Source organism: Pyxicephalus adspersus, chromosome 11 (assembly GCF_032062135.1).
Source record: "Pyxicephalus adspersus chromosome 11, UCB_Pads_2.0, whole genome shotgun sequence".
NCBI classification, from domain to species: Eukaryota; Metazoa; Chordata; class Amphibia; order Anura; family Pyxicephalidae; genus Pyxicephalus; species Pyxicephalus adspersus.
This window is the reverse complement of record NC_092868.1, coordinates 36,648,470-36,662,624: the sequence shown is the minus strand read 5'-3', so window position 1 is coordinate 36,662,624 and position 14,155 is coordinate 36,648,470. Positions and strand designations below refer to the sequence as shown.

Genomic DNA, 14,155 nt, shown 5'->3' with positions numbered 1-14,155 from the left:
AGGGTCAAAATACAGGCAGCAGTAAGTCAAGATGGCAAACAATGGAGGATCAAGTGACATTAGGGTCAGCAATGTGTATCAAACAATAACATAATCACAACAGGACAGGAAATTGGCACCATTACAGGCAGAGAGTTTTAGTCTGAATAAATACTGAGATATATTTGACAGGTTGGGCAGGGATTTCACAGTTATATCAATCGCCAGGTGAGGTTGGTTAACTCCACCAATCCCAGTGTCAAGAGCTTGCAGATCCTTTTTGCATGTGTGTGTCATGCTGACACCGGTGGGTAACATAGTTCTAAACAAAACTTTAGTTGGCATGCACCCTGCGTTGGGAGGCATCAGAAGGCAGAATAGCTGCTGCAGACTAACTGACCACCTGTATATGTATCCACAATATCATAAAGAGGGGTAGGTACTGACAGATTTCAAAATTCAAGTCTATAGGTCAGCCAGCTTTTTGAACAATGAATTTCACCATTTTGGTATCTCATCATTGATAATCTACTCCAGCTTTCTACCACTCTGTCTTTTCATGAGCTTCTTCCAGCACTGCAACATTACCTGCATGGCATTTCTTTGGAGCAGCTTCCTTATGGTGAAAATGTTTTCACCAGGGACATGTGACATAGACATGCACAGGTGAGTGCCACTTTATACCTAAAAACGCCTGAACAAGAACAATTATGGTTGGAATACCAGGTCTTTCAATAAAAAAAAAAAATTAAACAACTTTTTAAAACTATATAATGCCAAGTGTTCTCTAGTGGCTAAAATAAAACTCTTAGAAAAATATTGCACTGCTAAATAAAAATGTTAATGGCAATATATTATACTTTCCTTGTGATGTGATGCAGATGTGTGTACCTTTGCAATTAAACACAAGGTTACCATACATTTTTGTTCTTGTAATGACAATCATTGCACCTCTAATACCTCCACATAGCAAGGAGTAAATGCAGGGGTGATAGAAATAAGCATAATACTTACCTTCTTACTCCCAAGATATGGGTAGGTCTTCTGCATGCAATGTTATGTTCAATGCAAGACCAGGATGTGATGAAAAGTTGCAATGGATGAGCAGCATTGAAGGACCCCATACATATGGAAAGAAGGAAGCCTGCAGGAGACAGAAAAAGGGTAAATATGTCACCTTATTTTGTACCCCCTAGATGAATGCCCTCAATCAGGAGCTGAGCATTTTAATGGAGTGACTGCTAAAGAATCTGCCAGTGCACTGTATATAGGCAAGGCTACCTTACATCCCACACTGCAGTTGAGCATCGTATTTTATTGGTAATAATAGTAAATAAAAAATGAACTTTTGGTATTACAAGTGCAAGATATGCACACATGCCTGTATGTGCAAGAACAAATTTGATCTACATTTTTTAGTGTAGATACTTTTTCATTACCATTTGGTTTTTAAAGAAATGTAATATCTGTCCTGCCTTTCTATCCACATAGTTTTCTGTAGTCATATAGAATTGACGTCTCTTAGCTTTCTTGCTCCAGATTTGTTTCAGTTCTACTTTAACAGGATTTATCACACTGTGTGTTAAACAAAAGACCACTGACCCCTAAAGTAACCATGCAGTTTATTGATTTAGAATGGTAAACACAAAAAAATACAAGTTGTATGCAGGCCAGATCAATCTGCATAATAATTGAATTCTTAGGAATGGTCATCGTGTGCCAATGACCTCATGTTACCAACAGGTGCACTACAAATCAATGGCAACCTGGGAACCCAATTCCTCACTTCCTATTTTCTCAGCTTCAATTCACACTCTTGTCAATTAAACAGAATCTCTTGTGAGCTAGAATCCATTTCTACAACAAACTGAGCATGTACATGTCAATGAGATCTGCACACAGCTCTGTTTAGGAAGGAATAAAATAAGCCAATAGTTCCATCTGGTGCCTAAAACCCATAACAGCAGCATTTCTCAAAGTATGGATAGAAATGGGCAAGTGGAGAGAAAACGACACTACTCAATATTTGTGGGTTACACATCCACTACTGAAACTCCATAACGACTTTTGTTCTCCTTTTTTCTGACCATCTACAACTAGGATCCCTGGATCTCCTGGGCTCTGTGTAGAATCACAAGAAGAAAACATTTTGAGTAATAAACTTACCTTATTTCAACTTCATACCATTGGGGCAACATTTGGTTTAATTGAAAGTTTGTGTACAAGTTCCTTTGAGTGAGCCTTATGGATTATTTTTTAACAAATTGATCAGCTCCTACCTCCTTACATATTTGTATTTATTGTGGACATATTAAGTTTGCTTTTTCTTTTGAATCCATGTGCAATAGTCCTGTTTTTGGTGGCATCTTAAATAGCACCAACAGGAGTAGGAAGTTCGAACTTTTTTATTTTTAACTTAGACCAGCCCCTATTTGGGAATTGCTAATTTTATATAAATAAACATGATGAAATAGTTATATTTGTGCAGCTATCATGTATGTAAAGTAGAAAACATACATTTTTCAACAGTCTGATAAATGGGTTGTGGGGACACATTGGGTTTTCTGTTTAATATCCGTTATCATAAGAAGGTTACCAACACATTTGGCATGATCAAACAAATCTCATTTTTTTTTTCTCGAACAATACTGAGCAGTTTTATAAGTATAAAAGTTCCATGTTCTATGAGGCGTTCCATGAAGCCCCAGGGTTCTTCTAGAGATTGCTGTGAGAGAAGGAACCAGTAGGGGGCACTGATGGTATCTCAATGATGGTGTGAGCCCCAAGAAGGGTCAAGGCACAGAGTTGGCTAAGCAACAGCCAGGTTTTCCCCAGAGCCTCTAGAGATGAGGATGTTGCGCTGCAGGCTTTTGCCAGGTTGCTGTCCTTGGGCACACCGGGGGGGTAAGAACATTTCACTACTGAATCAGCAAGCAGAGGACAGGCAAGGAAGGCAGCAGACAAGCAAAGTCAGGAACAAGCCAGGATTCAGGTACCAGGAATCCAGAGAATAGACTCCAGTGATATGGGAGTCACCGAAGACACCGCACAACAGAGGAGACTCATGGAGCAGCAAGATGTACGGGTTGACAGGGGGGGTTACCACAGACACAAGGAAAAACTGAAACAGCACAAGGGAACAGACAGAGAAACAACAGACTGGGTGACAAAGGAGTTAACACAGGAGCTGAACAGGGAAAGCACTGAATTATTCAACAGATGTAGAGGGAACGCTCAGCAGAGCTAGGGGGCTCGGCCCTAGTGGAGACACATTGCACGAATCTGCTGTATCTGAGCTAGCTAAATAGACAAGGGCGAATAGGAGGCTATTTCCTGATTGGCTGGCGAAAGCGGCGACACTGATAAAACTTGGAAGAGCAGGCACGCCTGGGATCAGAACTACCGGCATGTGCACTAAAGAGGCACTGGAGCTTTAGCGAGGAAGTGGAAGATATTTGGGTGTAACTTAAACTGACCTGAGAGGCACAAATTGCTTATTGCTCAAAGAACCCCAAAGCAACCTCTGGAGGAATTCTAGCATTCCACTAAACCCTGATTGAGAAATGATAAAATAGACCAGTGTTTCCTGACCTTTTTAACATGGGGAAACTGCTTGAGATGACTTTTAGATCTTCAAGGAACTCCTTTTGTAATTACAGGTAGTCCCGGGTTTACATATGAGATAGGGACTGTAGATTTGTTCTTAAGTTGCATTTGTATGTAAGACAGAACAGGTACATTATTTTAATAAATGCAATTAGGACAGATGTTTGTCTCAACATTATATTAGGCAGCATGGTGTCAGTTACTGTATAAAATTCTCACTGTGAGTTAATCACAAGGAAACAAAAAATCTTTATGGAGCCTCGATATTCATTAACTTCTGGAGCAAACTGTGCTTTGATATACAAAAAGAAACAGCTGCAGAGTTTGTCTTGGTCATTAAAGAGTTATAAGAAGCTGCAGAAACAGCTCACTGCCTAAGATCACCCACAACCTCAGCTGTGTTTAGCAAAAGATTTCTTCTGCAAGTCAAGCAAACAGCTCCTTCAAGCCTCCATTCTGCACAGGAGCAAGCAGGGAAGCCCCATCCGTATTGAGGAGGTGTCTGTATATTGGATGTCCTTAACCTGGGGACTACCTGTACTAAATCCAGAGCTCACAGTAAACTGTTAGCTTTATGGTCATTAGAAGAATACCTCATATTGCCAGCCAGTGGTAATAATGTCACCCTTACAGATGGCCAAAAAGATCATTGGTGTCACTTAAAGAGACCTGTGAGCCACAAGCTGCTCATTGCTCAAAGATCTAGCAACCTCTGAAGAAACCCTTGTTGAGAAACTCTGCTCAATGCATCCCATAAATTTAAACACGAGTTCATTGTCTAGTGTATAGGATGTGAGAATAGTGTTGATAAATAATATTACAACCTGAAAACAATTAACTTAACTTTCACCTACACAGGAGAGTCAGGGATTGGGGGATCCCTTTCTATGATCCCCAGTATATACCAAGATGCACGTTGGAAACATGCATGTAGCTTTTGTTTAGTGGCAACTCTTGAGTTTGGAGTTGCAATGAAATTTTCCCAGGATTAAAAAAACAAGTGCATGTATTTTTTGTGTTGTGATATTTCTATTCATTCCGTATGAAATAGATGATGTCGTTTTGTGAGAACAGGCGTGCATGATGTGTAGAATCTTGCACCCAGTTATGTGTTTAAAAAAATACTAAACAAGTAATTTTTTAGCCTTCTTAGAAAATGTGCTGTAAATCCTGGGATAAAATAAATGAAGCTTTTAACACCTTGAGCTTTAAATAGATAGCCATCTCCTGTACCTACAACATGTATTTTGCCAAAACCAACATCTATTTGTGTACCTAAAGGTGCACTTTTTTAAATAGATGCAGAAACTTAAACTGAACCTTTTCATATCCTATGTAAACCCAGCTGTACCTTCACGATGGCCTCTATTGCCTGAATTAAATGCACTCCATTGTCTAAAATGTGCAACAAGAGCAAACTAATCTTTACTGTTACTGAAATTTAAATTTCAGATTTCTGAAAAGTAAACATCTGCAGTAAACTCTAATCTTTATATATAATGATTCCCTCTGGCTGCTGACATATGCAGGAGGCAGTGACATGGCTGTCACAGGACAGACAGAGGTATCTTTGACATGCAGGCAGTGATTGGCAGCGCAGGAGGACATTGCGATGGAGGAAAACTGAAGTTTTCATTTACTGATCTAGCAGGAACTTGTTTAAAAGCTGAATAGTTCCTGTTTGTCAGCAGTTTGTGTAAATACTGGCAATGTAAATCATTACTTTAAACAGCAATTTATTTTGCTTTTTTTTCTCCCGGTGCTGTAGCTTTTAAAACATTGAGTTTCTAAACAGACATTTTATTGGATGTTAAAACATTAATTTCTTGTTTTCCTGGATACGATCATTAGATTTTAAACCAAAAAGATCTGAGATTCTGATTGCAAATTTTAATGAAGCAAAAAACAAATAGGACACGTGGGTTTTTTTTTTAATAGGGAATAGTGCTAATTGTATTCAGTGATAACACTCATAATTACATGAATTTAGATGGCGCAGAGTGGGAAACTTGCCATCCTATTTGTACTAGACAAAGGTAACCTACGTCATGAATGTAGAAAGTTCAGTATATCAACTGCAAAAACATGAACAGTATGGTAGCGAGGTGACGCGTAGCCTGAGAAAGCTGAACGTTTCGCCCGAACGAGGGCTTCTTCAGGGGTAGCTGTGCGTCTGAAATAGCTGTTGTAAATATTACAAGTATAGGTCTCAATCGGTAAACACTCCTAGTAGGTTACCTGACTACATAACATAAAGGGTATTCCAGGCAAGTCAAACCCTTTTGCATCTGGAGGAGAAAGGAGCTGGGGGGGGAGGCAAAGAGAGGGGAAAGTTGCAGCCGCAGCTCTCCTGTGTCATAAAAAATAATGAAGGAATTAATTTTTCATGACACAGGAGAGCTGCGGCTGCATAATTAGTAAAAGGAGGGGTCGTTGTAATGGGGAAATAAAAGGTCTTCTAGCGATGAACACAATTTAACACAGATTTGGCCACCATCATGTCGTGTTTTCCCCCCTGAACAGAGTATTCCCTCTCCTTTCTGTACCATTCCAGGCCTTATTGATTGATGAGTCCCAATGTTAAGGGACAGAGCCTTGTTCTTACATCTACTCCACTAGTGGGATTTTGTTGGGGGGCAGCAGGCAGCCATAGTCCAGCTCCAGGAAAGTGATCAGGGCAGGAAAAGTGCATCCAAGTCCAGGCATCAGTCAGCGCAGAATAGCAGAATATCAAAGTTGTAAGTGCAGTCACAGCACCAGCTATCATTCCTACTGAAGCCAAATAGCCTCTGTCCCTTTAAAGTGCTCCCCCTCCCTGGGCTGTATAAGTGTGGACAGCGAGTGCAGTTTTCCGTGGCCCCGCCATCAGGTGTGGAATATAATAAAATCAAAGCAATTTCTGATGCCAAAAACCAACAAAACCTTAAAAAATGCAGTTTCTTTGGGTTATAAAATATATTCCATATATGTAACCTGTTAGTAAAATGCTTCAGCAATTAAAGAAAAACTAAAAAAAAAAAAAAAAATTCCCATTTACCTTCCCTTCAGCAGATCCCTCCAGCCTGGTCCTCGGTTTGGTTCTGCGCCGTTTTGGAATGATCTCATTGCACATGTCCATTGCAGTATAAAGCCCCTTTTGCACATGCCCGGGATTAGACATTTGCAGAAGGATCAGCCAGAAGCATCCTGATACACGTGACATAGGTACCCCAGGGGGCTCTGCGTTCCCATTCAAAGGGGGAGGAATTTAACTTCTTTTTTTTAAAAGAAAAAATACTCCAACTACAATGAATATTGTAGACACTGTGGGTTTATGTGTAATCCTTGTTCAGAAGCAATTTAATTGGAATTACAGACCTAACCAGTGTGCAAACAGGATACTTACATGGACAGAAGTTACATGCAGACTGGAAAATTTGTATGAGCTCTGGGTTAGTGTTACAAAAGATTTTTCACATATCTAAATTTAATTCGGAAACAACAAACTAAAAAGTGAGCATCTCAACCCACACTTAGTTGATAATTGCCATTGTTTAGTTAAGTCACTGCAGCTCTGAATTGTTATTCATACCACGTCCTTGAGTAGTTACTACTTGTATATTCTGCGAGTTGCCGGTCCTCATAAATTCATGTAAGGAGGTCTGTAAGAAAGACTAATCGCTAAGGCCATTTTTTCTGCCACAGTGGTGTGTAATCTAAGATTAGAACGAATATTCCTTCAGTCAGAAAAAAGGCACCATTTGCTAAGGAGCAAACACACAGGCTGCTGTGATAGTAAGACCTTTCCTGCAAGCTGGAGCCACATCTAAAGCTGCCATACTTGTTTTCTTCCCTTGGGGGTAATGTGGGTAAGTGATCTTGTTCCCCTAAGGATTCATGATAAGAGAAACATGCTTAGAATTAGGACGACAAATGTTGCGGCGGTGAGGCATAGCAACAGTTCAGTAAGGGTCTTTTTAATACAATGAAATTACAAAATGGTCTATGTCAGGTTCACTGTATAAAGTACTTTAACAGTACATGTTTTCTTAAAAATAAAAAACACTATTAATTAGAAAAAAATACCAGTGAGGATTCTCAATCTGAGAAAACACTCCTGCCCAGAGCACATTCTTATAAGATTTTTGGATCCATGGTTTAATAACTTGTAAGAGGGCTCAATGATGTCTCAAATGCATCTAAGAGAGCAAGAGGTGAAAGGTAAGCAAAGGTTTGCTTTACTTAGCTGTGTACAAAATTTTTACCCTTTTATATAAGGAAAAAGTCTTTTATTTTTTTGTTTTAATCTAAATTATTTTTGTTTTTTAAAAAAATGGGAGAAGGCCACCCCCCTCTGTTGCAGCAGTAAAGACTGAATGGCAGCAAGGAGCCTGTTTTGGGTTGCTACTTCTGCGCATACTAGATATCAGGCATGTGCAGAAGTGGCTTTTTCTTGCAATGAGGAAAAAAAGGGCAAACTCACACATGCGCCGAGTGATCAGCACTCTTTTTTACCTCACAGCAGGCTATGTCACCCGATCTGCGCAGTTCGAGATCACGTGACGCATCATGCTTCATCCACCGTAAGATGGAGGATTCCAGAATGGCACAGGACTGAATCGAGGATAACGCTAGAGGGAATCGAAGGATCTGTGGAAGTAAAGGTAAGCAGATTTTTTTTTTAAGTTTAGTTCCGCTTTAACATGTACCTGCATGGACAAACTCACCTCACACGAAGCTCCACATTTTCTTGCCTTTTTTATACTATACTTTTTTATACTTTAACTTTTTTATACTTTATTCTAGCGTTAATTTATTAACAAATTGTGCATTAAATGGACAACAATTACATTAAATTTCATGGTGCATTGCATTGTTTACCGCCAATATTAAAATGGATCATGCCAATGTTTCATGAAGCCCGAGTAAAATATGTGGAGGATACTTAACCTTTCTCTCAGCCAAGCAAACATTCTAATCACTGTAAAAATTCCCATTAACTGTCAAATACATCTAATAAATGATTCTTTGGGAATTGGGTACTTTCAAGAACTTCAAGGAAATATTCCACTTTATCTGTGCAAAGAAAAGGATTATGTGCAAAGTAATTGTCGATTTTAGCAGACCTGCAGCTATCTGAACTGAGAACTGAATAATTGAATGAAGCAATAAAAACTTCTTCTAAAAGTCTGTGCAATCATGAGGATCATAATCGCTCCAGTTTTATTGGCCAAGCAAGTTAGCTGAGTGTTAAGAAAGCAGTTACTGGACTGCATGCTCGGAAAGATATTGTAATCCCCCATTAACTACTGCTATAAAGTATTAAAGGAATGGGAACCTTTCCGAGGATTAAAAAAAGTTTCAACTAATATTATCCATGTTGTACAAAATCTTAAAGGTCCATTACACCAAAAAAAAAAATATATATATATATTTATATTATGTAATGTATATTCAAATCAATAATGTTTTTGTAGTTGTTTACTTGGGTACAAGTTAGCTTTGGGGGTTTCGGAGGAGACATGTAAGTAATGGGTGTCACTGGACATTATAGTCTTGTATCCCTTGGGAGTCTAAATTATATGTGTACTCCATGCAGAAAGCAAGCCAGGTCTTGTGCCCCATAAAGGTAAAAGTCCCATAGTACCTTCCATTGTAGTACACAATACTGTGCTTGCAAAACTGAACATTATTTTTTTTAAAAATGAACAGAAATAAATACTGTTATCTGTTAAAAAAAATATTGCTGGTTTACAGAAATGTCATTTAACAGCTTGTGCAAGTAACTAGATAATTTTCATAAAGGTCTGCACCAAATTTCAAGTACAATTCTAGGCATACCCTGCAAAGGGTAATATTATTCAAAAGAAAAATATAGACTTTCAGATCTGACAAAACAAACTCCCTAAGGGCAGTTACTCCCAAACGGGCACAGAATCTGCAACTTTCCTCATTAGGAGTATTGATTATGCACCAGATTATATTGAATCAGATCCTCCTATTCACAAAAAATTTCCAAAAGGACATTCTTTCAATACAAACCAATCACCTAGTGAGGAATGCTTTTTTCCCCCCATAACAAATCTGGAATTACACCTGAACATACAGTTTTTAAGAACAGTGGTCCTAAGTAAACCTACAGGAAAATGAGAAAGGGAAAAAAAGTAGCCAATTTACGTTCAGTGAAATAAATCCAAACATGCAGGAGTAGACATTAAAACCCCAATATGGGTTAAGGGCCTGACTTCCATCACAGTTGCTTCTGTCTGGAATGCCATCATTTAATACTAAACCTAATGGACAGATAAAAAAATGCCAGCTGCTTGGTCATGATCAAAACATCTCAAGTCACGCCAAGTAACAAAGGGCTTTATACCCATTATGTAAATATATAATTTTACTATTCAACCTTCTGCACAGCAGCTGTTTTAGTCAAACCAGAAAAGAACAGAAGTTTTTTTTTTTTTTTTTAAGAATGTATTTAATAGTGTCCTCATATTGAAGTATGTACATAATATTACAGGAAAGATACAGCAGATCCATACTATTTAATTCTAGCTAAAGCAGCTGCTCGTCTTTCTGTGTTCTGGAATAGAGCTCTGATCAGATTTTTTACTTCATTGGTGGAGAACTCTGTAGCAATTGGTCCTTTACCATCTGCCCACCTGAAGATTGAGAAAGAAAAACAAAGTGAGTTTAAGGCATCCTGTAGCATTCATGCCAGGTCTTACAGTTTAATTATTGCTGCTGTTTTTGGTTACTAACCTAAAATAAGCTGCAGGGAGTGAAAAGAAAATTTAAAAACTCAAAAAGAAAGTCAGACTATTAGCATGATTTTGAGTCAGGAATGGAAGAGTACATATTTCTTCAAGCAAAGAATTTCTTTAAAGACCCAGACAATGGGACACTCACTTACGAGCCTGTTGATAAGGACCTAGAGCTTGTGTCTCCTTTTGGAAAGGCTTCCTGCATATATTTCCCAGGGAGCACTATCTGAAATCTCCCTTATTTTACACAATAAAAGGGATAATTGGTTTTGCCAAGTAATTTCAACAGCTCTTTACTTAAAAACATTACCAAGTTTTTCCATTAGACAGAAGATGGAGGTGATCATCATAAGTATAAAAAGGTTATAAAACCCGAAGTACTTTAAACGCATTAATGTATTTTAGTTCATAGCAGAACACAGTGGCAACAAAGCTAAACAATGGTTACAGGATACACTTTTAAAACTCATTAGCAATTTCAATGTATCCAAGGAAGGGGACTAGGCAACTTTGCAAGTACATTTTCTTACCTGTCCCTTTTCTACTCCTGTGCTCAGAAAGCTGCCATCATAGGCCATTAAAACGCTTTAAAGCTTAGCGACTTGATTCTTATATATTCTGCCGTCTCCAGTACAACAGTGCACAGCAGGACTAAGAACAACACAGAATGGATTTCTCACAATGGGATTTCTGCTTTTCATAGCAGATATGTCAAAATCAAATAGGATGGGTTTGCTTAGCAAAACCAATAAAAAAAGATGCTCATTTTTTTTAATTCAGTTTTAATATATATATTTACTGAATACGCTGTGCCAAGTAGAGTACAGTACAATACAAGTTCTGCCAGCTAGAACTGAACAATTTAAAAGAAGAAGATATTTAGTGTATTTTACCACAACATTAAACTTATTGTCTAAGCTCAACTAAGCCTGACACTTACCGATCAATGATCTCTTGCAGATTTGCTTGTAGGATGATCATAAGCTCCTTAAATTTCATCCACTTCTGTACATAGACTGGTACTTCCTGCTGAAATGTCTTATTCTTGCTTTCTTCAGGAAGTGGTGTGAACACAAGGGGTCCCTCTTCCACCATGGTCCTGCAGAGAGCATACAGCCGCTCTCCATCTTCAGTGGAAATGTCCTATTTCACCAGAAAAGGAGGCAATGATATCAAACATCTAATTAAATTTGGTGTAAGCAATAAAATAAAATACAAAAAATATATATTTTTGTAAAAACCAGAAATTCAATGTTACGGTGTATTATATTACAGATTTCAGAAAACAGCACATACACTATAAAAATAAACAGCATGCCTGTGTTTCATGAAAATCTCCCTATATATTCATATACAATGTGCCACAGCTATGACACACAAGAATGAGCGGTACAATAGCATTTCAGTAATGAGAATTAGAAAATCGATCTGATGACTTGGTACTTGGAAATAATTATGACATATGCCTGGGCAGGCAGTCATTTTCTATTCATGCTTAAACCTCAAGTTTATATGCAGAGTGATAACTGTGAAGTGAAAAACCATTCAGTTATGAAAAAGGATTAGCAATTTAACTGACTGATTCATAATGTTTAGGTTGTGTGGTTATTTATAGCTTAATTATAGCTAAGTAAAAGTAATAAGATCTAAAGTTAGGTCCATAAATATTTGGACAGAGACAACCTTTTTCTAGGATTTGGTTCTGTACATTACCACAATTAATTTTACATGAAACAACTCAGATGCAGTTGAACTGCAGACTTTCAGCTTTAATTCAGGGGGTTGAACAAAAGGTTTGCATAAAAATGTGAGAAAGTAAAGTCTTTTTGTTAACACAATCACTTCATTTCAGGTACTCAAAAGTAATTAGACAAATTAAAAATCTGAAAATAAAATGTTAATTTCTAATACTTGGTTGAAAACCCTTTGCTGGCAATGACAGCCTGTAGTCTTGAACTCATGGACATCACCAGATGCTGGGTTTGCTCCTTTTTAATGCTCTGCCAGGCCTTTACTGCATTGGCTTTCAGTTGCTGTTTGTTTGTGGGCCTTTCTGTCCGAAGTTTAGTCTTCAACAAGTGAAATGGATGCTCAATCGGGTTGAGATCATGTGACTGACTTGGCCATTCAAGAATATTCCGCTTCTTTGCTTTACTAAACTCCTGGGTTGCTTTGGCTGTATGTTTTGGGTCATTGTCCATCTGTATTATAAAAACGCCTCCCAATCATCTTGACTGCATTTACCTGGATTTGAGCAGGCAGTATGTCTCTGAACACCTCGGAATTCATTCGGTTGCTTCTGTCCTGTGTCACATCATGGATAAACACTAGTGTCCCAGTGCCACTGGCAGTCATGCACGCCCAAGCCATCACACTGCCTCCGCCATGTTTTACAGATGATGTGGTATGCTTTGGATCATGAGCTGTTCCACGCCTTCTCCATACTTTTTTCTTGCCATCATTCTGGTAAAGGTTGATCTTGGTTTCATCTGTCCAAAGAATGTTTTCCAGAACTGTGCTAGCTTTTTTAGATGTTTTTGAGCAAAGTCCAATCTAGCCTTTCTATTCTTGAGGCTTTATGGGTGGCTTGCACCTTGCAGTGCACCCTCTGTATTTACTTTCATGCAGTCTTCTCTTTATGGTAGACTTGGATATCGATACGCCTACTTCCTGGAGTGTTGTTCACTTGGTTGGCTGTTGTGAAGGGGTTTCTCTTCACCATGGAAATTATTCTGCGATCATCCACCACTGTTGTCTTCCATGGATGTCCAGGTCTTTTGACGTTGCCGAGTTCAGCAGTGCTTTGTTTCTTTCTCATGATGTACCAAACTATAGATTTTGCCATTCCTAATATTGTAGCAATTTCTCGGATGGGTTTTTTTTCCTGTTTTTGCAGCTTAAGGATGTCTTGTTTCAACTGCATAAAGAGCTCCTTTGACTGCATGTTGTCTGTTCACAGCAAAATCTACAACATACAAGCACCCCCCCCCCCCCCATTAAATCAACTTCAGGCCTTTTATCTGCTTAATTGATAATGACATAACAAAGGAATTGCCCACACCAGCCCATGAAATAGCCTTTGAGTCACTTGTCTCTGAAATGAAATGATTGTGTAAAACAAACAAAAAAAAAAAACAAAAAAAAAAAAAAGGCTTTAGTTCCTCACATTTTTATGCAATCATTTTGTTCAACCAACTGAATTAAAGCTGAAAGTCTGCAGTTCAACTGCATCTAAGTTGTTTCATTTAAAATCATTTGTGGTAATGTACAGAACCAAAATTAGAAAAAAGTTGTCTCAAATCCAAATATTTATGGATTTACTTGTATATTATATAGATAGTATCTATCGTATCAACGGACAATAATTTCTAACTAACCTGTAATGCAGTAATTTTGCTGATCATCTCAGTGATAGCTGTGTTAAGCAAGGTGCCCATAGCTTTGCAGTACAAAGTAACAGGAAGAACATCCTGCCACACTTTTCCCAGGCAACTCAACTGATGGATAACCTGTTAAGAACAAAACAGAAATTTGTTATGGTAAGGGATGACACACAGACACATTGCTAAATTTTGTATTCCTCTTTCAACATTTAATACACTCCCAAGGACTATCAGTGTAATGAACAGGGAGGGCACTGAGAGAAACTGAACTATATGGAAGTAGCTGTTCTATTGCAAGAGAAAAATAAAACAAACAGATCATACATGTAAAAATCTGGTATGAACAGTAAGTAAACATTATGTAAATAACTTTGAACATTCGCTTAGTGGATTTTAACCACCTGAGCGTTACACTGATTTCTAGATTTCTGTTCCAAAAGC

At 38.2% G+C, this 14,155-nt stretch overlaps 1 protein-coding gene across 1 annotated transcript in view; it reads right to left on the bottom strand.

The window, feature by feature from the left end:
- Nucleotides 1–10,018: 10,018 nt before the first annotated feature.
- Nucleotides 10,019–14,155, bottom strand: part of ZW10 (zw10 kinetochore protein) — a 23,797-nt gene continuing 19,660 nt past the window's right edge. The window contains exons 14-16 of the mRNA XM_072425999.1: nucleotides 13,709–13,840; nucleotides 11,272–11,474; nucleotides 10,019–10,229 (exon numbers count right to left, since the gene is read on the bottom strand). Coding sequence (XP_072282100.1) covers nucleotides 10,109–10,229; nucleotides 11,272–11,474; nucleotides 13,709–13,840 — 456 coding nt within the window. The 3' untranslated portion in view covers nucleotides 10,019–10,108. The remainder of the gene's footprint in view (nucleotides 10,230–11,271; nucleotides 11,475–13,708; nucleotides 13,841–14,155) is intronic.